The sequence below is a fragment of the Lepidochelys kempii genome, chromosome 8 (assembly GCF_965140265.1).
Source record: "Lepidochelys kempii isolate rLepKem1 chromosome 8, rLepKem1.hap2, whole genome shotgun sequence".
Taxonomy (NCBI): domain Eukaryota; kingdom Metazoa; phylum Chordata; order Testudines; family Cheloniidae; genus Lepidochelys; species Lepidochelys kempii.
Genome location: NC_133263.1, coordinates 103,386,182 through 103,411,492, shown reverse-complemented (window position 1 = coordinate 103,411,492; position 25,311 = coordinate 103,386,182). Strand labels below are relative to the sequence as shown.

Genomic DNA, 25,311 nt, shown 5'->3' with positions numbered 1-25,311 from the left:
CGCCACTCTCCAGGAGTGACTCTGGGTGCGTCCTGCCAGCCTGCTTGCCCACAACAGAAATCAGCCAAGTAGCTAATTAGTACGGCTAGTGCCTCCCCCCGCCCCCAGTTTCTGGATAACCCTGGCCCATCCACAATCCTGAAACTGAAAGCTGAAGCGAGACAAATTCAGACTGGAAAATATGGTGTAAATTTTTAGGGGAGAGAGTAATTAGCCATTGGAACAATTTAGCCAGGGTTGTGGTGGATTCCCCATCACTGACAATGTTTTCAATCAAGATTGGATGGTTCTCTAAAAGCTCTGCTCTGGGAGTTATTTGGGGGCAGTTCTCTAGCCTGTGCCATACAGGAGGTCAGACTAGATGATCACAACGGTCCCTTCTGACCTTGGACTCTAGGATCTCTGAATCCAGCAGAGCTACCCTGACCGCTCCTGCCAGCCTGAAGACACACAGGCCCAGAACATGAATGGTATTTAGGCAGCTCAATACCTTGGAGGATTTGGGCCAGAGTCCCCAAAACAAGAATGGTGTGTCCTCTCTACAGGTTCTTCCTTTACTTTACACCAGCGTTTCTCAAACTGGGGTCTGCGAGGATATTCCAGGGGGTCCTTGGGCCCCTCTGATCAACTCCTCTCCCTGTCTCCCAATGCCACCTGCATGCCGGGGAACAGCTGTTTAGCAGCATGCAGGAGGCGCTGGGAGAGAGGGGGAGAAGCGGACACGGGGGTGTGCTCAGGGAGGGGGCGGAATCATGTCTGGGGCCGCTGACCCCACTGATCAACTCCTCCCCCTCACTCCCAGTGCCTCCTGCACGCTGCGGAACAGCTGTTCCCCGGCATGCAGGAGGCTCTGGGAAGGAGGGGGAGGATTGGGGATGGGGCGCGCTTGGGGGAAGGGAGCGAAAGAGGCATAGAAAAGGAGGGGCAAGGGTGGAGTGGGGGCAGGCCCTGGGGCTGAGCAGGGGGACTTGGGGGTCCGCGACATTTTTTTTTAACAAAATAGGGGTCCCCGGGTTGTTAAAGTTTGAGCACTGCCGCTTTTCACCACTGCAATGCCAGCATGTGGGTTACATACGCAAGCACACGCATGACCCTGCACCCACGACACGCGTGCCTGGGGACCCATGCCAGCTCCTGCAGACAATCGTGCAAACACGCCCTCGCACACTCTCACGGGCAGGCGCACGGCAACACGCAGTCTGCCTCACACCCGCCTCCCCACAAACCGCTGTCGATTTGAAAGCGACGCTCAGGCATTTGCAGCCAAACGACGGCTGGGGGCGGAAAGCGACAAACCTCCCGTCGTCCCGCCGTGGCTAGCGAGGCTTCAGGAATCACAGTGGGCAGCAGAAAACCAGGCCCCTAACCCCAGCTCTGTGGCCCAGCCACTGAAAGGGATCAAACCGAAAACCCCTTGGGGGATCTGGGCCCAAAGAGCAGAGCAGGAAGCAATATCTCCCTGCAGCCGCTAGGGGCCAGCAAGGACTCAAGAGAATCCTTCAGCGACTCCTACAACCGACTAAAAACAAAGTTTGTGAGCAGCGGCCCATCCCCTAAGGGATTTGATTGGGCTGGAAGGGGGAAGTTTCTGATTGGAGGAGACAGCTGCCACTTAGGCTCCCTTAAGAAGCAGGGCACAGCACCTGGTTCCAGGAAAGCAGGGCTGGGGCTGGGTCAGGTAGGACAGGCTCCCAGAGGGACAGGAGCATCGCCTGGGTTGGGTTCTCGAGGCTGCTTTGGATTTTATTTTTTGGCCCCTCTGGATCTGATCACTAAGGTGAGCCCTGCATTCCCAGCGTGACCCTTCCCTTCTGCAGGTGGGGGGCTTGATTTGCATGAGAAACCCAGCGAGGTTCCGATCTTTGCCCCTCCTGAGAAGGGCGTGGGGCTGGGGGTACAACCCCCCACCTCTTCTCTGAGAGAGGAGTGGAGACTTGAGGGCCGCTGCAGCTGGGCTGGGAAACTTCCCTTGGACTCTTTGAGCAACAGTCAAAGAGAAATTGATTTGCCTCTGCTTCCTCTTTCTCTCTGCTGCAGAGGGGAGAAGTTGGGGTCTTCCCTAGTGTTTAAAAGCCCCCCTGGAGGGTAACTGAGCAGCCTCCGGGACTTGCTAAAGGGCTCACTGCTGTGTGAGGCACTGGTCTGCCCTAAAACTTCTCTCTCCGAGGGGGTGAGGACTGCACTAACCCCTGGTGCTGTGCTAATCTCTCTGATTTCTTTTCAGGAGCAAAGATGGGCTGTTTCAGTTTCCTCAAGGTGATGATGATCTTGTTTAACCTGGCCATATTTGTAAGTACCAGCAGCGTTTCAGGCTGTTTCTCTTCGTCACCGGGACTAGATTTCAACGCCAGCAAATGCCCAGAGACTGTGGTGCTGATTATTTTTTTTAAAAAAAATGACCCTGCCCTTGTTGCCAAAGCTCTGCTGGCCCCGGGGCACTTCGGGATGAGAGCACTGACTGCCCCTCACGGGGCCTGTTGCAGGTGCTGGGCTGGGACTCTGGCTGGACCAGCTGTTTGCAGTGCTTTCCAGAGCCCCTTTCTTGGTGTGCTCCTTCCTATGAATTCAGGCCAAGTGTGCGTCTGCGCAGCGGGCAGGGCGGTGAGGGGCATCTTGTGTGGACGCGCTCACGCCGGTGGCACCCTCGCTAGCGAGCATGCCGCAGGGCGGAGGCAGCCCGCCCTGTAGCGTCCGCACGGCTAGCTTTAACGAGTTAACCAGAGTACGGGCGGGAGGCCTGGCTGGGGCCCTCGGAACGCTGGGGGTTGATAGTACTGTTCAATGCTGGGTTTAAGTTTTAAAGGGTCCCAGCCAAGTTGATCCGTTTCAGTCTAGGCTTGCTTGGCAAAATGGCTTGCTCCGAGGCTCTCGGGGGTGGCTGTAGGGCTGTGACGCTGATAGACGATGTCAGACCTTAAGCATTCTGTTTCTACATTGGAGCGTATTGCCCTCTGCAACCTCCAGTGGACCAGACCCCCAGGCGATCACCTAAATTAGGCAGCTAGCCGCATAGGAAAGGTAAGCTACTTCTCCAGTACGGTCTTCTCCAGGGCACGGGCGGGCTATAACCAGCCCCCTTTCCCTAAGAGCCCCACTCCAGAGTTGGCCAGAACAGGACGCTCTGCTACAGCCTGTTCCTGGCACCTGGATTCGCTTTGAACAAGGCCAAGCCGCCAGGATTGCCGGGGGCTATGGCTCCGGACTGAGACTGTCTCTGACGTCACTGATTGTTCTCCTCCCATGGCGTAGGCAACAATCTCATCGGTGGCATTGGAAGGAGAGCAGGGGGGTGCAGTGACACCAGGATCCATCCAAAAGCTCTTACTCCTTTGCAACCTGCATCCAGCCGGGCCACCCTGCTGGTGGAAATCTATCTGGACCCCGGGAGCTCCATCACCGCAGAAGTGTGTTTTATTTTCTCTGTCTCTTTCACTCCCTTTGCACAGTACGAGCCCTCATGGCAGGGATTCTGCCCTCGTGGCCTCTGTGCTTGGCTACTGGCCCTGCCATCAGTGTGGGGGACCCTGGAAAGCCACAGGGATACATGGCAGAACAGCTGCTCAGGGACCAGGGCTGGCGGGGCCCATGCTGGTTAGACGGTTTGTCTGCAGTTTCGCTCTGTTCTGACCCCTCCAACTTGGGGCTCGTCAGTTGCCTCGATTCACAAGGGTGGCAGCCGAGGCTGGCTGGATTAGAACTGCACCGAGTTATACTTGGGGAGGATTAGAAAGCGGGGCTGACGGCCCTGCCCTCTCTTCTTTCCCCCTCCGGCCTCTCCCGGGCGGATTCCCGGGCCGGACAGGAGGTGCTCTGCCTCTCTCACTTTGCCAGGTGCGACGTTGTTATCCGGCTGGCCAGAAAGCTTCCATCAACCCCCGCCCTTTTTTTTTTAATGGAAAATTCCCCTTTAATTGAAAATCCAGGGGAAGTGTCTGCTGTCCTGGGGGTCGGGGGCGAGCCATCAGAAAACCCACTCTTGTTTTGTCTACACTTTCAGCAGAGGGGTGGGGTGGGAAGGAATTCCATTCTTTTTCCAGCCAGCTCTGGTTTGTAGCTCTCTCTGCCCTCCACTGGCCCCGAGGATCTACTGGGATCTGCTGCTGTCTTTCCAGTTACTGACTGTTTTTCCCCCACGTTCCCAGGGGCACCTGGCCACGAATAGCGTCAAGTCCAAATCCTGGCGGGCGGGGCCAGCGGCTCCAAAACCCTGACAGCGCTGAGATGCAATAACAATGGTTCCGTCTCTTTCCCCCCGGCGGGCTGACACGTCTGCTTCTCTCAGGTGGCTCTGCTGTAGGGTTTCTCCGTCCTCCTCTGCTCCGGCTCCAATGAGAAAAGCTCAGTTGTGGGAGTTATAATGGAGGTGACGAGTGACTCCCCGGTGACGTTTCCCCCGCCCCAAAGGCCATGGCTTTGTTTGCCCGGTGGACAAGGCCGCCTGTTCTCGCTCAGCTGGCTTGTGTTCAAAGGCAGAGCTGTCTCTGTGGCTCTGAGGGGGACGGACGATGGAGCTGCTCGGCCCCTGCAGCGTCCCCCCTGGAGAAGCCGTTCTCCCAGCCAGAGGGAAATAGTTCTCTTCAGTGTGTTTCTCCCCCTGGGCTTGGCTAGGAGACACGAATAGGGAGGCTGGCTGCCCGGGTCCCCGCTAGCCCAATGTGGCTGGAATGATCAGCCCAGGAAAGCTCCTTGGCCTGCGTGATTCTTCCTTTCGTCTCCCAACCGCTCTTGCTGCGGCCTTCAGAGACGGGCTGAGGGCCATGTCCCTCGGCACGGACCTTCACAGCGGGAAGCTTGTCTGATCCCCAGGGGCAGTGCCTCTGAATGCGGAAGCGCGGGTGCTCTCCTCCTGGCTTGCACCGAAGCTGAGGCCGGCCCGACCTCTGCTGAAGCCTGTGGCTAGTCAGGTCCTAAGATAGCTGCAAAACACCGGAGGCTCCAGGACACTTGTTCACTTGGACGCCGAAGCGGGGACGGGGGTTCTGCCCTCCCGGCCCGAGACATTGTGCTCCTCCGGGGTGATCTGACCTGCTCTGCGGTCTTCTTGTGGAGATGTCTCTGCTCTGATGGTCCCAGTTCTGAAAGGCGCTGGGAGGAAAACGCAGCCTTCCAAGGGGAGCCGGGCGGATAGAACACCTAACTGGCTTCAAGACTGAGCTGGATACGTGTATGGAGGGGATCGGATGATGGGGCTGCCTCCAATGGCATGTCGCTGATCTGCGACTACTACCAGCAAATATCTCCAATGGCTGGAGATGGGACACTAGATGGGGAGGGCTCTGTGTTACTACAGAGAATTCTTTCCCAGGTGTCTGGCTGCTGGGTCTTGCCCACATGCTCAGGGTCTAACTGATCACCATATTTGGGGTTGGGAAAGAATTTCCCCCCTGGTCAGATTGGCAGAGACCCTGGGGCGTTTTCACGTTCCTCTGCAGTATGGGGCCTGGGTCACCTGCAGGTTTAAACCGTTTTCAATAGTGGATTCTCTGAAACCTGAAGTTTTTAAACCATGATTTGAGGACGTCAGTAACTCAGCCAGAGGTTCGGGGTCTATCACAGGAGTGGGTGGGTGAGGTTCTTTGGCCTGCAATGTGCAGGAGGTCAGACTAGATGATTGTGATGGTCCCTTCTGACCTTAGTCTATGAGGAGGAATGGCTTGGGAGGGGCTTTTAGGCAAATGCATCTGAGGGTGTCATTGGAGACTCGGGGAGGAATTTAAATGAGGACAGGGAGGTAGGTAGGAGGATGAGGAGGGGGCGAGATGTTGATGGGGTATGTGTGTGGGGGAAACTTTGATGGCACACTTGGCTTCTGATCACTCTTGCAGGGCCAGGCACTGACTTCAGGCCCTTTCCCTCCAGTGTGAGGGGCCCTTCACCGTGTGTTGTGTGTAATGACCCCATCCCAGGCAAGGAACTGAGTGGAGTGGGTGAGGCTGGTGCAATGGCCTGGCTCTCCTTCCCACCCTGCCAGCAAAGCATTATTCTTGTATCGGGGTTTATCTGCCCCACCCCGTGCTGGAATGGAAGTACAAAGACCTGTCCAGGAAAGTAGAGGGTTGTAATCTCCTCCGCCAGGGCCGGGAACAGAGCTGGCATTAATCAGAGGAAATCACTGACCCTGGGGTAGAAATCAGGAAGTTCCCCGAGACCCGCGTGCCTTGTCAGAGCTTTCCTGGGTCTCCCTGTTCCAGAAACCAGGGCTTTGGAGCGGAGCCCGGAGCAGCTCCAGAGCAATGGAGCTGCAGGTTTTTGTCTGGAGCTGGAGTGGATCCAGCGCAGAGCTCCAAAGCCCTGCCAGAAACGGCCCTGGCCAGTGACCGAACAGCTGTTCCCAGCCTAATCGGGGCTCTCCGAATCTCCCTTGTGCAAAACACAGGGCCCCCAGCCCCGCCTCTGAGCCAAAACAAATCACACTGGCTTCCTTGCCTATTGTGAACCCCGCCCCTGGGCACTTGGGTGAACTGACAACACGATCTGTCTCCATAGAGACCAGTGGTCAGGGCCTCGCCCCGTTAGGGATTGACCGTGTTTCATGGGGAGCTTGTGGTTGCTCTCGGGGAGCTGGATGGCACCCCTTTGCATGCTTGCTAACTCACCGGAGATTATCCCCCAAATCAGGGGACCTCTAATCTGCTCCAGGAGCCCTTCTCCTGTTTCACGAAAGGGCCAGCCCTGGGTCATCAGTGCGTGCTGGGGAGAGCAGAGTAACCCGTGAGCTGGAGGGGAAGGAAAGTTGCAGTTAGCCCTGAGATCAGAACGTTCACAACTAGAAGTGAAAGGAGAAGATGGTCTCGCATTTCTAGGTCCTGTCAATGTCATGTCCCTTAGACCTTTCCCAGCCACCTCTGAAATAACACGCGCCTCTCTCTCGCCTCCTAGCTTGGCGGAGGGGCGCTCCTGGGCGTGGGGATCTGGGTCGCCGTGGACGGGAGCTCGTTCTCCAGCATATTTGGTTCCAGCAGCGCCTTGCAGTTTGTGAACGTCAGCTACTTCCTCATCATCATCGGCGCCATCCTGGTGGTGCTCGGCTTCCTGGGATGCTGTGGGGCCCAGAAAGAGAGCAAATGCCTCCTGATCATGGTAAATCTCCAGCTCCGGGCGGCGGGAAGCCGCGCTCGCTCGGTCAGCCTAACCCGCTTGTCCAGCTGCACGCGGGGTAGGATGGTGGAAGAAGTGGGCTTTGTACCTCCAGTAGGGAGTTGGGGTCTGTCAGGCCAGTGGCCTGGGTCTGCATTTGCGATCTCAGTCTGCACAAGGGTGGGACACAGCTGCTGCCTTGAAACGGGGTATATTTGATCCCAGGAGGGGAGTGACCCCCTCAAAATCCCATGCTCCACGGCAAGAGACTTGTTTCTTTGGACGAAAGGTTCCCTGCTCGATAGTAAACCCTGTCTTGCCCGAGTCGTGAGAGATCCCCATGGTAACTTTCTCTCGTCCCCTTTGTCGCCTGCTTGTGAACTAGCTTGAAGCCAGCTTGGCTTCTCCCAAGTTTCTCCCCGGGGCTGCACCCAGCCCTGCTAACCACCACAGGAAGCTGGCAGCGCTGTGGCCCGCCCCAGCTAGATGGGCCTGGACTCCGTCCCGTCTCTGACCTCTGGGTTGTGTCTCCTCCAGTTCTTCTCGATCGTGCTGATCATCTTCATCGCTGAGATCGCTGCTGCGGTGGTGGCACTGGTCTACACATCTCTCGTAAGTCAGAGGGGGGTGGGAGGGACAGGTCGCTCGGCGGCCTCCTGGGCCCGTTCCTGGAAGGACTGTGCTCTAGGCCTTGTGCTAAGGGGGATGCCGGAGGAGCGGAGATCGGTCCTCCCTGAGGGGTGGTTACCGTTCACGAACCGCTCCTCGGAGAAGCAGATGTAACAGTGGGTGCTGAGGGTCTGGCCTCACTCACGGGGTCTGTGGGGCAGGAGGGAAACATGCCCTGGGCGGGAAGGCCCTATCCCTGGGGCTAGTCCCTCTCGGCAATTAATTCCTCCGTCCTGCACGGAAAACAGCCTGGCACCCAGTCGCAAGGCCTGGTGCAACGCAGCCCTGTGTGGGTGGGGGGGCGAGGCTGCCCTGTGTTGGGGGGAGGTGGATTTAGTCTATTCAACCCCCCCCCCATCCCCTGCAGCATCAATAGTATGCACACTGCAGCGTGAGTCCTGGGAAGTGAAACGGAGGCGGAAGAGCGAACGCTGCAGGCGATGGCAAAGCAGATGACAGCTCCGGCCCACTCTCCGTGGCAGCAATCCTGAGCTGCGGGCAGGAACGTCCCATGCCACAGGCCCGGGTGGTGTCTGTTCTCACCCGCTCGGGGACGGTCGTTCCTGTTCTCACTTCCTGCTTCCGGACCTCACGCGTCTTACGTAACCGGGGAACTCTTCGGCCTGCCACACAGCGAGCCCGTTGCTGGAGAAAGGGGCCAGCACAACAAACTCCCCCTGCTTGCCCACCTGCCTGGCATAGCCATGGCAGCTCCCCTCCCACATGTAGCGGGTTGCCGGCGTACCTGGACGCTGGCCTGTAGGGACGCCAGGATTCTCCAAGAACCCCTTTAAGCCTTGGCCTCTCCCCGTGTGCGTGCCAGGCCGTTGGTCTAATGCCCGCTGTGATGGCATCTGAACTCTCTTCTAGGCGGAGAACATCCTACAAACAACAGTGACTCCAACACTGAAGAATCAGTACGGGAAGGTTACTGAAGTCACGCAGATCTGGAACACCACCATGTCTAAGGTGAGCCAGCCTGCGCGGGCCCGTCGCTCAGCTCAGGGGCGTCTCTGGTTTGAGATTGAGGGGGGCCTTCCGGGGATGGGGCAACAGACTTTAAAATTCAAATGCACATGGGGTACAAGGGTCTGGAACCCACCTCGCTCCTCTCTGCGGTACCACACCGCGCCGCCCATTGGGCAGCCGTGGCCACTGGCACAAAGCGCACAAGGCTGCAGGGGCCTCTGACAAGTTGTGGTCGTCAAAGGCCCCGCGGCTCTTCTCTCAAGAGTCGGGGCTGGACCCCGAATCCTGGCCCAGCTCCAACTTGGGGAATGACATTCTGCCTTCCTCCCAGTTTCGGCTGGATGCATAATCCCTTAGTGCTTCCAATCCTGTCCTACCTGGCTGTACCGGGCTGCGGCTGCCCCATCGCCCCAGACGGCTTCATCCGCCACTGCGGGGCAGAGACAGCCCCCTAGATTAACCGGTTTGTAATCTGGCTGCGGAGCTTTTTGAGGTCTCCGGTTGGGACATGATGGAGGGTGTTGGGCACGTTCTGTTCCTTGCTCTCACTCCTCTTTCCTCCTCCTCCCAGGTGAAATGCTGCGGCTTGACGAACTACACAGACTTCACAGACTCTTACTACTACAAGGAACACGGCGACATGTACCCACCGTTCTGCTGCAACTCCGTCAACGCCTTGTGCAACGAGACAGAAGCATATAACAGCAAACTCCCGGTATGGAGATGCAACAGCTTTGCCTTATGGCTGCGGGACCCCACACTGCCAGAAGGGCGTGGGTTTTGCTGTGGAAACTGGGCCACTGTCCCTCTCTGACATCTGCTCTTGGAGTGTCTGGGGATGTCCCCTTCCCATCGGAGAGGGAGGTGGGACTAGTTTGTGAATCACAGAAGTTTGGCGTAAGGCAGAGGAGGAGCAGGTTTGTTCTGCACTGGGGGACTGAGCTTATCTTCTGTTCCCATCTCTGCAACTGCCTTGCGCGACAACCGTGGCCAAGTCACTTGCCCCCTCTATGTCTCTTCCCTACCTGTAAGTGTGGGGATGAGGACACGTCTTGTGAAAGGCTTGGAGGCCTGTAGGTGGTATACATGAGCAAAGCTGACCCTGCAGATGACTCTGGCCTGGTCTAGGGGATTTTGTCTAGATTCTATTAGGAATCGTCCCTGAGTTATTCTCTTTATACAAAGGTTCTTTAGACACTTGACCAAAAAATCATAGGGTCATGGAAGACCTCACCGGGGATGGGTGGGAGGGAGTTGTGTGTAGAAGCAACAGTCCAGGCCATTACGAATGCACTCGGAGTACAAATGTATTTAATGTGCATATCACATTGATCCAGCAACGAGGCCCAAATCTCCTCCAAAGCCGAGTCCCCTTGCAAACCATCACATGCACACAATATATGGCATTCAAACCTAGCGCTGTTTGACCCTCTTAGTGACTGTGTTAGTAACTAGACTCTATAGCTCACGTGAAACAAAAGTAGCTGACCCAGCACTATTCGGTATAGTCATGTAGGACCTACAAATCCTACTTAACCCACTGCATGAGCTCTGACCTTTCTGCTTGGAGTTATTCTCAGCTGTGGAACAGAGCCGGTGTTGCAATTACCTTCCAGTGCATTTCTGGACATCTAGTGGAAGTGGCCAAGACTGGGTGCTTTTAATTTGGGAGTGGGAGGGTGTGTGTGTGTGTGGGGGCGGGAGGCTGTGCCCAAATCAAGACCCCTCAAAGCGGCTTGACTTCCTGAATCCTGTTAATATTGGGGTCCTCCTGGGTGTTTCTAGTTAGGCACCCAAAAATCATCAACTCCTCTCAGCTGGGAAGCTGAACTGAGCCTTACTGATCCCTGAAGTGCCCGTTTACTCCGGGTGTCCTGCTTGGTATATACCGCCAGGGCACAGCCAGGCACACTCCTGCCCTTCTCAACCAACAGAGTCAGCGCTCACTTTGGGACTCCCTTCAGAAGCTCTCAGCAGGTCGCTCGGTGCCAGCAAACCCACAGAGCATCAGGGGGACTAGAGGGCTAGCTGCATCCTTCAGCTGACCGGGCATTCAGCCGCCTTGCTCCAACCAGCTTCCGTTGCGTGCTTGGCCCCGGCTCTTTCTAACCATGCTGGTTTCCATTTCCCCCTAGGGTTGCTTCCAGCAGCTGCTGAGCGACGTTCGCAAGAACGCGGGTGTGGTGGGGGGCGTGGCGCTGGGGATCTGTGCGTTAGAGGTAAGTCCCCCAGCTGGCTCCTGGCTGCAGAAACTGGGCGGGGACGTAGGTCTACACAGCTGCCGTCCCACTGCCTCCCCTCCACTGCCCCAGACAAAGGGCCCGCCCAGCAGGGGAGAGGGTAGAGTCGCTCCTGAACTGCGAGGGTGCCCACTGACCACCTCTGAGCTCTCCTCCTCCCGGGCTGCAGGCTCAGGCTCATTTCCTCTGCTCCTGGGGTGCCCAGCCCAGCCATGCTGTCCGAGCAGCTGTGACCACCAATGGCTCCAACCCCCGCCCGGGCCCCCGGAGCCTGGCGCTTGAGTGGGGATCAGGGATGGGGAGCCACAAAACAAGAGGAGGCGGGGAGGCCAGGGGATAGAAGGGACAGAAATAAAGGTGGCAACACCTACTTGAGGACATGGCACAAGGGCGCTCGCCCACTGCAGCGGGAGCCACTAAGCCGGGGCGGATGGGAACCACCGAGGCAGCCTGACATCTAGTCTTGACCCTCAGCCTGCGCCCGGCCTTGACCCTCCGGGCCCGCTTCCCAAACCGACCTCGGCGTTCGTGTGGGGGAAGCAACAGGAGAGGGAGGATGATGGCGGCTGGGTGGCAGAGCCACGCCATCTTGGCCGTTCCCACAGATCGAACCCGGGACCTCTAGATACAAAAGCTTGAGTTAAAGGGCCAGGCTGGCCATCGGAGAGCCACAACAGACCCGTCTCCTCTATAGACTGGGGCACAAGACACGCTGACCCGTGGGTTACAGTTGCATGATGTAGAGGATGCATCTAGCCAACGTGGAGAAAGAAGAAAAGGCCTCCCTGGGCAGCAGGAGATATTAAACCTACTTACCTCTCTTTAGATTGCAGCCATGGTGGTGTCCATGTACCTGTACTGCCAGCTGGATAAGAAGTGAGGCCTGAAGAAGGCAGCGAGTCCTTTTCCCCTGGGCGGAAGAGGACGAACGATACGTTCTTGCCTCATTTTCTGTTTTGAGAATCAAACATTTCTTGGGCCCAACACACTCTCTGTCCTATGCACTGTGATTAGTTTCTAAATGATCTCCTGAGCTGACAGCCGTAGAGTGTGTGTTTGTGTGTGTATATATCTCTCTCTATATATATATATTAGCTAGCGTGACGTATCGATAACGTGTACATACAAACACTTCCGAAGTGGAAAGAGCTTCTGTTTCACCCCGGAGCTATTGTGCCAAAGACTGAAGGGGCTACAGATGCTGCTCTGTCCCCTCCGTGGCCTGTGTGATCCTAGCTAGCTGTGGGGTGATCTTGCTAGGAGATGACCATCCCAGACTGCTGCTCGTGCTAGTCTTCCCAGCCCTCCTTGTTCACGAGACCCTTTAGCCCAGTCTCTAGTACACAGAACTAGATTCTAACCCGTGATCAGCTGGTGTGAACCAAGAGTCTTCCAGTGACTATGATGAAGCTACTGCTAACTGGCAGAAGAGTCTAGATTAGTGGAGAAGGCTTAGACCTCATGGGGTAGGAGAGAACATCCAGCCAAGCTAAGACAGGCCATCACTTCCTTCTTGCTTTAAGCGTGTAGGCCAGAGGGAAAGGGCCTCGGGCTGCTCTGGCCTTGACTTTTTCCTTGTCTCTCTCCCTTCAACTCTCTCCCGGGCCACCCTCATCTCGTCAGCTTCCACACCCTCCCGCTTGAAGGCCTGGGGCTGGGTTAGATGGCACAATGCCATGCCGGGAGCTTGCCGGGGAGCCCCGGCAGACTGAGTCTGTCCTGTATATTTTTACACTGTGAAGAACTCCCCTCTCCCCCAATTAATTTATAATCTCAAGTGTAAATTATTTTCTGAATGTGGAATGAAGGTTTGTGCACAAGATGTTCCAATAAACTCTTTGAACCAAGAACTTGAGCGCGGACTACTGTCGTGCTGCATCAACTCTCCAGTCTCGGTACTTTGCTGGGCCTATCACCATGGTATCTGTGCACTTCCCAACCTTTACTGTATTTCTCTTCCCTCTTATCCCCCTTGAACAGCTGGGGAAACTGAGGCATGGAGCCATCAAGTGAGTTGCCTAAGCTCATGGAGGAAATCTGTGGCAGAGCAGGGGCTCCCACCGCCTAAGGATTAGGCAAATGTCCGAGTGACTTGGCCATCCTTCGTGTTTGCATGCCAGCTGTCTACTCTCCTGTGCGTCTGTAGGAGCCCGGGGGAAACCAATAAGCCAGGCCCGACTACTACTGCTATTAGCCCCTACAGGCGCCCTGTTCTAGGCATTGTACTAGCCCGTCCTAAGCTCCAGTCAGGGGCTGTCTTTCAATTAGCCATGCAGCGAGGCAAAGGGGTGTGTCCTGGACAAACAGGGGACAGGTGGCTGCAGACCAGCTGGGCAGACACCGTGCAAAGTCAGACTCATGCTCCTCTGATGAGCGGCAATACACTCCATCGCAGGCCCTCGGGAAGGGGTGGTGTGTGGGGAAAAGGGGGGTGGCAGAGGCAACCGCCCCCCACCCCAGTAAAGCGAGAGACTCACAACCCAGGAAGATGGTGAGGCCTCATCTGGAGTACTGTGTCCAGTTTTGGGCCCCACACTACAAGAAGGATGTGGAAAAATTGGAAAGCGTCCAGCGGAGGGCAACAAAAACGATTAGGGGGCTGGAGCACGTGATTTATGAGGAGAGGCTGAGGGAACTGGGATTGTTTAGTCTGCGGAAGAGAAGAATGAGGGGGGATTTGATAGCTGCTTTCAACTACCTGAAAGGGGGTTCCAAAGAGGCTGGCTCTAGACTGTTCTCAGTGGTGGAAGATGACTGAACAAGGAGTAATGGTCTCAAGTTGCAGGGGAGAGGTTGAGGTTGGATATTAGGAAACACTATTTCACTAGGAGGGTGGTGAAACACTGGAATGCGTTACCTAGGGAGGTGGCGGAATCTCCTTCCTTAGAAGTTTTTAAGGTCAGGCTTGACAAAGCCCTGGCTGGGTTGGTTTCGTTGAGGATCGGTCCTGCTTTGAGCAGGGGTTTGAAGTAGATGACCTCCTGAGGTCCCTTCCAACCCTGATATTCTATGATTCTATGATCACAGCTGCTGTGGGAGCTGGAAGGACAGGCTGGTATGCCATGGGTCCGTGGAAGCAGGGGTGAAAGTGTGATGGTGCTGTGGGAAGCAGAGGGCAGGCCGGGGGGCACTGGCAGATCAGAGGGGCAGATCAAATTTCTAGGGGCGCAAAGGACCTTCAAGGGGAGGGCGAGAGCTCGGGCTTCCCAGATGCGGTTTAATGCCTTCACTCCGGCCGCACGGTTCAATTCTCTCTGGCCTTACCCGTGTTTAAAAGCAAAGAGGCCGGCAGGCAAGCCCTGCTTTCACAACAGCCTCTGCCACCGACGCAGGGCAGGGGCACGAGGCTGCCTGCAGGTTCCCCACAAAGCAATGGCCTGTTTTGCCTTGCAAATTCCCTCCCTTGGGCTGTTTTGGTTAAGGCAGCAGTGGAAACCTCAGTGCCCATCCACTTCTGGCACCTACGGCCAGCTGGGAGATCGAGGGAAGGGATTGTATAAACAGTTGGGGGCTGGAACACGCTTGGCCCAGCCACTGAAATACTGGGTTGAAGCCAAATGCTGTAGGGGCGCCAAGGATCAGACTGCCAATGCACCCTTCACCCCAGCTCCTTCCCTGCATGCGGGCCGAAAACAGGGCACCTGGCGGCTTGGGAGATGGCCAGGCAGCTGATCTGAGCTCGGGTGCCACTGGTTGCCACCCAAGAGCCCAGTCTGGTCTCATGCAGCCTGGGATTTAAATGCCACTAGATGGACATGACCACTAGACAATAGGCAGCCAATAGAGACCAGAGCTGGACACTGGGGGTGGGGGGGGGGAGTCCGTGGGCTGCAGCTATCCTGGAGGAGGGGTGGTTTGCTTGGCTAACCCCTACTAAACCCCGGCATCTAAGCGCCTCGCTTTGTGTGTAGCTGACCACGCTTTGAAGAGCACCTGGCTCCTGCTGGCAGGGACTTTGCTCTTAACCCTCTCTAAGCCATGGCTATCGCAAGAGCTATTTATGTTTATTTAGGGGAGAGAGCACCGGACTGGGAACCAGGAGATCTGGGTTCTATTCCTGGCTCGGCCACTGGCCTGCTGCGTGAAGTTGGGCAAATCCCTTCACCACCCTGCGCCTCAGTTTCCCCATCTGTAAAATGAGGCTTATGATACTGCCCTCCTTTGTAAAGTGCTTTGAGATCTCTTGGTGAAAAGCACCATTAGAAGAGCTGGGTATTATTACTGAGTAAGACTCGCCTGGTTTTTTAGAGCTACTGTGTGCTCTTAGCCTCCCCTGGCTTCAAAGGGTTAATGAGACCCCGGGGAGTTCAGCACTGCTGGGGAATCAAGCCTCTTGTGTTTAGATACCATCAACTTACGCTCCCAGGTGTGAACGTTTTGCTGTCTGTTGTGAGCAAAAGATTCCCCGAGGGCTTGGCCAAGCATAAATCAATCCGTCTGGGCATTAGTGAGAGTGGCAGTCGATCACACCAGCATTTCAGGGGTTAACTAAGGCCAGTACCTGCTAAGAGGGAGGGAGGTGAGCAAAAGCCAGAGTTTGCACTGCCCTTATCTGGCTGAAATGTTTTCTCTCACACCAGTAAACTCATCCAGCTATGGCTGATATACACAGAGGCAAATTCTAGCCTGTTCTTTATCTTTATAGTCAGGAAAGAGAGATGACACAAGCCATCTACTGCGTTTATCTCGATGAGATGCAAATAAACTCATTGCTCTTATTCTAAAGAGGGCACTTTGGTCATGAAGCTGGGGAGGAGCAGCAGGAATTGTGTACAGCCCCCTAGCACAACGGGGCCCTGATCTCAGGTGTGATACAAAGAACTGGAGCAGGTTGGAAAAGTCCCAACAAAACCGGTTTTCCTCCGAATTCACCGATTTGGCTAAAGGGAACGTCCCGCGGAGATGGTTCGATTTTGATGACGTTCCTCACAGAAAGCAGGCAGGCTTCTGATGCAGCCTGGCGGCTTTCAAAACCTGACTTGCCCGCCCTGCTCCTTGGCAGCTGCCTGGCAGTCTCCTGTGGGATCCAGACTTCCAGGGTCCGCAGCCCAGCTGTGCTGGCCTGGAGCCAAGGACCACAGGGCGCTTCCAGGAGCCACATCCCTGAAGCAGCCGGCCGCTTGCACATCCCTAGAGCTGGGGTCCCCAGGGCTTTCATGGAGCATTCTGAAATATTGGGGTGGGGGTGGGGAGGTCATTCCGAATCGGAATCAAACCAAATTTCAAATGATCAAAATGCTCCACGGAAGAGAGTTCCCTTTCTCTCTCCAGGTGATGGGGATGGTGCATTCCGCGCTCCCAGTAGCTCCTGGCTGTGGATGGGCATCTGCCTCCCTTCACAACATAATGATGCTGTGGCAACACAAGATTTCATTGCTGCGAGCTGGCATGGGCCTGGGGCTGGGGGCACCGAGCTATCGGCTCCCTGGGCTAAAGGAAAATCTGTGCCAGACTCTGTTCAGAAGGTGAGGCATAAGATTCTGTCCCCTGGGATGGGGCGGTGTGCATACCAGCTAGCCCAGATGCCACACATCCACCACCCTAACACTTACTGCGAGGGGGAGGGATTTATTAAGAGGGCATGTGGGCTCACCGGTCCATTTCCCAACAGGGGCAGATCTTGGGTTAAAGCCATGGAAGGGAAGTACAGCATCTAGGCTTCTAGTCCCGGTTTTGCCACTGACCCGTTATACGACCATGGCAGCAAGCTGGGAAAGGAAGTGGACGGGGCTTCAGAACAGCTCCCTCCGGGCCACCGAAGAAACGACGGAGATATTGGGCTTCTGCACCTAGCGTTGGGCTTGAATTCCCGGCGAGCGCTACTGTAACCCACATGCCTCGTGGGTGGGGTGCTCTGACCCATCTAGTGGCTCTGAGACCACAGAGAGAGAGATTAATGAGTCTGCTCTAGAGCCTTAGCTAAGAGCCAGTTAGCTTTTTGCTCATGCAGTAGAGGCTCATGCACTAAGCTCCAGAGGCCCCAGGTTTGATCCCGCCTGCCGACGACCGGGGTCGTCAGTGTTACACTACAGCTGGGCAAAGATGTCCCAGAAGAGCAGTTTCCCAAAGGGAAAATGCTGATTTGGCAAAATGAAAACATTATCTACACGTCTTGTTTCACCTTTATTGTTTTGACTCAATAATATTATTATTAGAATATAATTAAATAATATCACTGTTGAAAGAAAGCCTTTTGACTTTACAATACTTAGCTTCTCTATGGCGCAACTCATCAGTAGATCTCAGAGGGCTTTACAGAGGGGCATTACCCCCATTTTGCTGATGGGGAAACTGAGGCACAGGGCGGTGAGGTGACTAGCCCAAGTTAGGGAATAGAACCCGCATCTCCTGAGTCCCAGCCCAGTGCTGTAGCATTTCTGGAATCTTTCCTTACCCGACGATTCTGAGCTTTCAACTTTTCATCCCGATGAGGGGATCAAAATCAGGTTTTAAAATGGCAGAGTTTTCCTTGCGTGACGGAAAGCCCGGGTTTCAAGCAGCTCTAGCTCAGCATGATGGGCAGGCCGAGGCGAGGCGTGGCGGGAGGCCAGGGACCCAGAGTTACTCATTAAGTGGCAGAGTGGGCGGTTGGAATGCAAGCAGCCTCGATTCAGACCTGTTTGGCTTGGGCTGTTGCTCAGCTTCAGCGAGGTGTGTCCTGACACTGCCTATTGCATTGTTCTAGCAACGTGCCATTGTACAGTACAGTACAGGGTCCGCTGTGCTGCGGAGAACTGATCCTTGCAGTGGGACAGCGAGTACTGACCTGCTCGCCCGGAAATCCTCCTGTGCAGGGAGCTAGGGGGCTGCTAACCAGAACAGGGAGACCAGCCTGCACTTGGGAGCAGTACACACAGCCCACAGCACTCCTGAAAGGGTTAATCCAGTCTCAGAAGCTGCCAGGTGACAGGGGCCTGCCCTCGGGCTAGGTTCCGCCAGTGAGAGTTTGGGTGGAGGAGGTAACAAGGTTCAGCAGGAAGAGTGAGGGAGGGAGTGTATTTTCCTCTTTGTGATGTACAGCCCCGAGCGCACCGTTAGCACAGCAAACAGCAGCTGCTGGCATTTGACCAGCTGAGTGCGTCGTCACTACGAATCCCAGAGGGAGACAGTGGGGGTCTTAGACAAGGCAGAACGTTCCTGCTCCCACAGCTGACGTCAGCTGAACTAATAACTCCTAGCTGTTATCTAGCACTTTTCATCAGCAGATCTCGAAGCAGTTTACAACGGAGATCAGGATCATTATCCCCATATTACTGATGGGGAAACTGAGGCATGGGGCAGTAAAGCAACATGCCCAAGCAGGGACTAGAGATTAGGGCTCCCAAGTCCCAGGCCAGTTTGCTGTCCGTTAGTTCACACCACTTCAAGGAGCTGAGCTGCTACATGGACAAGACAAAGCATTGGAGGGGAAACTGAGGCACAGAGCAGGGAAGCAACTTGCCCAACATTAGCTCTGTTAAAGGGTCACGCTTCCAATTAGAAAAATCACATCTGCTTTGAGATGTGAGCTAAACTCACAGAGCTAAACTCCACACCAGAGGTGCAATTCCTAACTGAGAATGTCCATACCACTGAGGCTAAGGAAGGGCAAATCAAGGAAGAAACAACCCCATCCACCACCCAAATCTCCAGCTAATGATTACTTTGGTTCTTTCACCTACCCCCTGTGACTCTGCACTTCCTGGTCTTGGTGAGCAGCAAAAGAGGCCGTTTTTTGCAGCATTCACCAGTTTGACATTTATAGCCAGATAGTTCAGGGCAGAACATCTGACTCTGTAGATGTTACAGGAATATGCAGATCTGGGGATTGAGCTCAAGCTATGTCTACACAATAATAATGGCATGTGTTCTCCAGGGCCTTTATCCAAGGGTCTCAAAGCACCCAACGCTAACACCCATCTGATGTAGGCATCATCGTCTCCATTTTAAAAGAGCAAACCATAGAAGCGTCGGACTGGAAGGGACCTTGAGACGTCATCCAGTCCAGCTCCCTGCACTGTGACAGGAACGCGGAAACCTAGACCGTCCCCGAGAGGTGTTTGTCCAACCTCTTCTTAAAAACCTCCAGTGACGGGGATTCCAACCTCCCTTGGTAGCCTGTTCCAGAGCTTAACCACCCTGAGAGTTAGAAAGTTTTCCTAACATCTAACCCAAATCTCCCTAGGTGCAGAAGCCCATTGCTTCTTGTCCTGCGTTCAGTGGACATGGAGAAATATTGATCACCTGCCTCTTTATAACAGCCCTTAACATATTTGAAGACTGTTTTCAGGTCCCCCCTCAGTCTTCTGTTCTCAAGACGACATGTGTCCAGTCTTTTCAACCTTTCCCCATAGGTCAGCTTTTCTAAATCTTTGATCACTTTTGTTGCGCTCCTGTGGACTCTGTCCAATTTGCCTGCATCTTTCCTGTGTGGGGCCCCCAAAAATTGCACACAGAACTCCAGCTGAGGCCTCGCCAGTGCCAAGTAGATTGGGACAATTACCCCCCGTGTTTTACACACAACACAACTGTTAATACACCCCAGAGTGATATTAGCCTTTTTCGCAACTGCTTCGCATTGTTGACTCATAAAGAGCTGGGTCTTGTGGCTACGGCGCTGGACCACACCTCTGCTGAGCTGCGTTCAAGTCTCATCACTTGCTCACTCTGGTCCAGGTGGTCAAAGATATTTAAGCACCTAACTCATGGTGATTTCAAATAGCTTTGAGGCTCTGGGTCTCTGCCTCAGTTCTCCCTCCCTAAAAGACCACAGTCCATTCAAAGCGGAACTAGCCAAAGTCCTGGAGAATGGACTGTAGACAACAACGGATATACGAATGGATCCAAATAGGTGTTTCCTAACCCTACCATCTATGACTGCATGAAACAGATTTGCTAGGAGGTAGCTCATCATGGAGGATCTTTCTGGAGCCCCCCCAGATGTGCCCAACTCTTGTGATTTTATCACAAGTCTCAAGATAGTTGGTGTTTTGTTCTTAAAGCCCCAGCTTCTGGAGGCAAGAGATTACATGGGACTCATGATGTTGTGCTCCATATGTTTCATGGAAATATGCTAATGAGTATAAATATAACTTAACTGAAATACGTTTTGTGCAAAAGGTCTCTTGTAAGGTATCATTACAAAGCTTATAATCTACTCAGTGTGGTCATCCCATTTGTATAAATGTATAATTCTTGTATCTGAAACTAGAAATATAATTCTGAGGCCCTATTGTACTTATGCAAAGTGTGGGCCATTAACGGTGGTTTGGAATCTTGATGGCTCCCATTAACCAGGACAGTTGGTTGTAAATGGCTCTGTTTACTTGTAAGCCTTCCTGTATCCCTGTGTGCCAGCAAGTGGGTAATGAAGTTTTACAGTGACATGTGAACATGTCACCTGAACAGGAATTCATCTTTAAATTGGTGCTTTTCCATTTAGAAGAAGAGGTGGGAACCCAGAGAGAGAGACAAAGGAATCCCACCCTGTGCCAAAGATATAAAAGGGGGTGGAACAGAACAAAGGGGGCTGCCAGTCTTGAGAAATCCCAGAGTTACCACCTGAGCTGGAACTAACAAGGATTGCACCAGGGGAAAGGATTGGGCCCAGACTAGGAAGAAGTCTAGTCTGTGAAAAGAAAAGGAGTACTTGTGGCACCTTAGAGACTAACCAATTTATTTGAGCATGAGCTTTCGTGAGCTACAGCTCACTTCATCGGATGCATTCAGTGGAAAATACAGTGGGGAGATTTATATACATAGAGAACATGAAACAATGGGTGTTACAAGTGAGCTGTAGCTCACAAAAGCTCATGCTCAAATAAATTGGTTAGTCTCTAAGGTGCCACAAGTACTCCTTTTCTTTCTGCGAATACAGACTAACACGGCTGCTACTCTATAATCTGTGAAAGAAGCTTATTGGAACATCTCTAAGTGTGAGATTTACTTGTATTCAGTTCTTAATGTATTAGGCTTAGACTTGTGTGTTTTGTTTTATTTTGCTTGGTAACTTACTTTGTTCTGTCTGTTATTACTTGAAACCACTTAAATCCTACTTTTTATACTTAATAAAATCACTTTTGTTTATTAATTGACCCAGAGTAAGTGTTATAGAGAGTGGACAATTTAGGAGTTTATGCTGTATAAGCTTTATACAGAGGAAAACGGATTTATTTGGGGTTTGGATCCCATTGGGAACTGGGTGTCTGGGCGCTGGAGACAGGAGTACTTGCTGAGCAGTTTTTGGTTAATGTCTGCAGCTTTGGGGGCGTGGTCCAGACCTGGGTCTGTGTGGCAGCAGGCTGGCGTGTCTGTCTCAACAAGGCAGGGTTCTGGAGTCCCAAGCTGGCGGGGAAAACGGGCTCAGAGGTAAATTCAGCACATCAGGTGACAGTCCCAAGGGGGTCTCTATGACTGAACCTGTCACACTCCTAACCCCATCAAAGAGAGACAGCCGACTACTGTGCCAAGGGCTTGTAAGAAAGTCAAATGAACAGTGCCAGGCCTAAACAGCCACCACCTTGGCCAACACCTTGAACCAGGGACCTCCAAGGTAGAAGCATGAGCTGCTACAGCTTAAGCAAGGAAGGGCAGTAAGAGACTCATATCCCCTGCAGATCAGGCACAGAGGAAGATCTACAGCCTCCTCCCACCGGATGACATATGCACTTTTGCATGTGTCCCCTTTGGAGTAGGAGTGGTGTGTGTGTGGGTTTGTGCAACTCCCACTGTTGCGCATGTCCATGGGTGTTTTGTGCATGTAACTCAGATCTCTGCAAAAATCACATGCACGCTTTTGTGTGTGCATTTTCTAACGCGTGGGCCTACCTGCCCAGGTCTCCACCTCCTCGCTACACGAAGCCTTGCTTTGCTTCTTCGCCCCGCATGACCATCACAGACACACCCCAGAAGTAGCAGATCAAAGGTGGGGACAGCAAGGCCCTGATAGGCTCTTTATGAAGAGCCAGGTGACTTTTCTTTTGAATGGCTGGCGCACAGCTGGTTAACCACACCTGCTAGCGGCCCCTGTGAATGCCAAGGTACCCCAGACAATTCTCAGCACAGCGTGCAGCCGACTTTAGCACAGTCACTGCAGGCTTTCCCCACCCTCTGGCAGCTGCCCCAGCCATACCCCAGAGAGTTCTCTGGGAATAGGCTGATGAGGATCGTGGTTCCCATAGTGTCTTGGGCCGGATGTCATAATCAGCGAAGGAGACTGAGACAAAGACAATAGAAACCTGGTTTTGTGCCCGGCTCTGTGACATGGGAGCAGTGAGAAGCAGGAGAGAAACACATCAGGGAAAGATCAAACAGAGAGACACAGGGGGGCTGAGTGACAGAAGAGATACAAAAAGAAAAGGAGGACTTGTGGCACCTTAGAGACTAACCAATTTATTTGAGCATAAGCTTTCGTGGGCTACAGCTCACTTCATCAGATCCAAGAGACGATCGGACTGCAAAGCCCTCCTCTTGCTTTTTATTGGCCTTCTGCTGAAGGGCACGGCCCTGGTGGGGATGTCTCTGAACCCTGCCCAGGAAAGGGTTTCTGCCTGCCAGCTTTTCCATGGGGCATATTCCCCTCTTGTCAGCCCCCACAGACAGGGCTGGAGTTGCACAGGTGTAACTGACAAGGCCTACCTAGCCAGTCAGTCACCGGAAGCAGAGAGAGACCCCAGCACGTCCTATAATTCAGGGTCAAATCTGCCAGAGCCCCCCGTGCCACTCTTCTCCCTTCTGCCTTCCCTCGTCCTGGCTTGCCCAGCAGCGCCCTGCCAGCTGCAACAGCGTGCACAAAGAAGGAAGTTTGTTGTCAGGGCCGCTACCCTTAAAATGAAAAGGAGGACTTGTGGCACCTTAGAGACTAACCAATTTATTTGAGCATGAGCTTTCGTGAGCTACAGCTCACTTCATCGGATGCATACTGTGGAAACTGCAGAAGACATTATATACACAGAGACTATGAAACTATACCTCCTCCCACCCCACTCTCCTGCTGGTAATAGCTTATCTAAAGTGATCACTCTCCTTACAATGTGTATGATCATCAAGTTGGGCCATTTCCAGCACAAATCCAGGTTTTCTCACCCTCCGCCCCCCCGCACACAAACTCACTCTCCTGCTGGTAATAGCCCATCCAAAGTGACCACTCTCTTTACAATGTGTATGATAATCACATACTGGATTTGTGCTGGAAATGGCCCAACTTGATTATCATACACATTGTAAGGAGAGTGGTGCGTCTTTTGCCTGTTACACGACAGTAAGAGGAGGAAGGACCCACATGGGCACAGAGGGTGCAAATAACTGTTTGCTAACTACACACAACGTGCAGACCTAGCTGCAGGCATGCTGCAAATCTGGCAGGTCTCTAAACTACAGAACACGGTGAGCTCCACTCGAGCGCTCACAAGCTATTTAAAGAGATGCTGCCCGATTCCGCTACCTTACAGCACTGCTTCCACTCCCCCCAGCCATGGCCTCTCATGTGCAGGGAGAAAGTTGGGCACAAGTCCTGCTCCAGCCTCCTTTGATGTGCTCCTTTTGGGGGCAGCGCCCCACTGCAGAGCTGGCTGCAGCTTTCCGGGGACCGCCAGTGGTGGTGGTGGGGGGGAAGGTGAGGCTCGGCCTCCTCGCTGGCCCTCCTCACCTCAGAGTGGCCAACATCTGACCCACAGCACCCCACTCAACCCCCCTACACACACACTGCTGCATGACACAGACTCGCCGATCAATGACCTCAGTGATCTCTTTATGCCTGGCCATCCATCACAACCCACAGCAGCTGCACTGGCCAAAGAGACACATGGAAATGGAAGCTCATCGCTCAGATGCTGAATCCCGAGTCCATTGGCCTGGCGAGCCACGAGCCCATCCCCCAATATGTGGCTGCAACCTCCGGCTGCTGACTCATGCCCCAGGGCCAGAGGGCAGCCCCAGATCTCCGGCTGCTGACTCATGCCACAGGGTCAGAGGGCAGCCCCAGATCTGTGGGTTGCACCACCAGGAGAAGAGCGGCCGGGTGGTGAGTGGAAGTGACAGCCGTAGCTGGGATGGTTATTTTTAGAAGCGCGGTGTATTGGCCTCCGCGGGGCGGGTCACGGGTGCATCGCTGGGGCAGGGGCGAAAGGGTAATGGTAATGGTAGTGGCCGGGGCGCGTGACAGCAAACAGAATCTCTTCCTTATTGCTGTGGGTCAAAGGCGGAGGAAACGAATGCTGGCTTATTTGTGTAGAGATTTCCTGGTCCGTGGATGGGAGATAAGATGCGGGGGAAGGGAAGGTTGGTTGTTTCATCATACTGCAGCCAGCAATTCCCTGCCCCAGGGGGGAGAGAGACAGAGAGAGAGAGGGGTTAGCATGGGAATGGGACAGGGTCACTTAATGCCACATGGACACTGCAATCTCAGGCTCAAGGCCTGTACTTTACCCCTTCTCCTTCCTCCAGCTCCACGGCACCCCCTGGGGTGTAGATTCAACCCTGACACATGGACGGAATGGTGCTTATTATTCACCCCTTCCGCTCATTTCCCCATCCAAGCAGTGACCAAAGCAAACCCCGATAAAACACCATAAATTTGCCTTGCCATACCATGGTGCTGGAGCCATAAACCTAGAAGCCCCTCTGGATTTCACCGGTGGAATAGCTGAACCCCCTCCTGATTTCATATGTTAGGGCCACCCTGCCTAACTTGGCAGCGTTTTCTAATGGACTTTTCACCTACCCTCAGGGAACTTAAAACTATTAGCCCAATTTACAATCTTCCCATCACTCGGCAAAATTCAAAACAACTCACTACACAATGACCTGACTACTCTAGCTTTTCTGTTGGATGTTAGAAATCAGACACCTGCACTAGTTTGTAGTAACAGTGTGATTCAGGAGCATGCTGGTTACTGATGTGCAAATAAGCCACCAAGTAAGGGGATATTTGAACCCACTCAACAGGTTTTATCCTTAAGAGAGCCAATGAAAAAAATCAGAGGTGCCACCTACAGGTGAAAAGGGAGAATTGACCTCGTTGCGGAGATGTTTGTATATGCAAATACTCACCAGAGGCTGTGCCTTTCAATAGGAAAAAGATACATACCTGTGGTAAAAAGAAAAGGAGGACTTGTGGCATCTTAGAGACTAACCAATTTATTTGAGCATGAGCTTTCGTGAGCTACAGCTCACTTCATCAGATGAATACTGTGGAAACTGCAGAAGACATTATATACACAGAGAATATGAAACAATACCTCCTCCCACCCCACTCTCCTGCTGGTAATAGCTTATCTAAAGTGATCATCAAGTTGGGCCATTTCCAGCACAAATCCAGGTTTTCTCACCCTCCGCCCCACAAACTCCCTCTCCTGCTGGTAATAGCCCATCCAAAGTG

At 53.8% G+C, this 25,311-nt stretch overlaps 1 protein-coding gene across 1 annotated transcript; it reads left to right on the top strand.

The window, feature by feature from the left end:
* The first annotated feature begins 1,639 nt into the window (after positions 1–1,639).
* On the top strand, positions 1,640–12,810 carry TSPAN1 (tetraspanin 1). Its single transcript, XM_073357838.1, has 8 exons — positions 1,640–1,777; positions 2,225–2,289; positions 6,880–7,080; positions 7,615–7,689; positions 8,617–8,715; positions 9,287–9,430; positions 10,851–10,934; positions 11,782–12,810. Exons 2-8 carry the CDS (start codon positions 2,233–2,235, stop codon positions 11,833–11,835), a joined length of 714 nt encoding a protein of 237 aa, XP_073213939.1. The 5' UTR covers positions 1,640–1,777; positions 2,225–2,232; the 3' UTR covers positions 11,836–12,810.
* Positions 12,811–25,311: the final 12,501 nt, after the last annotated feature.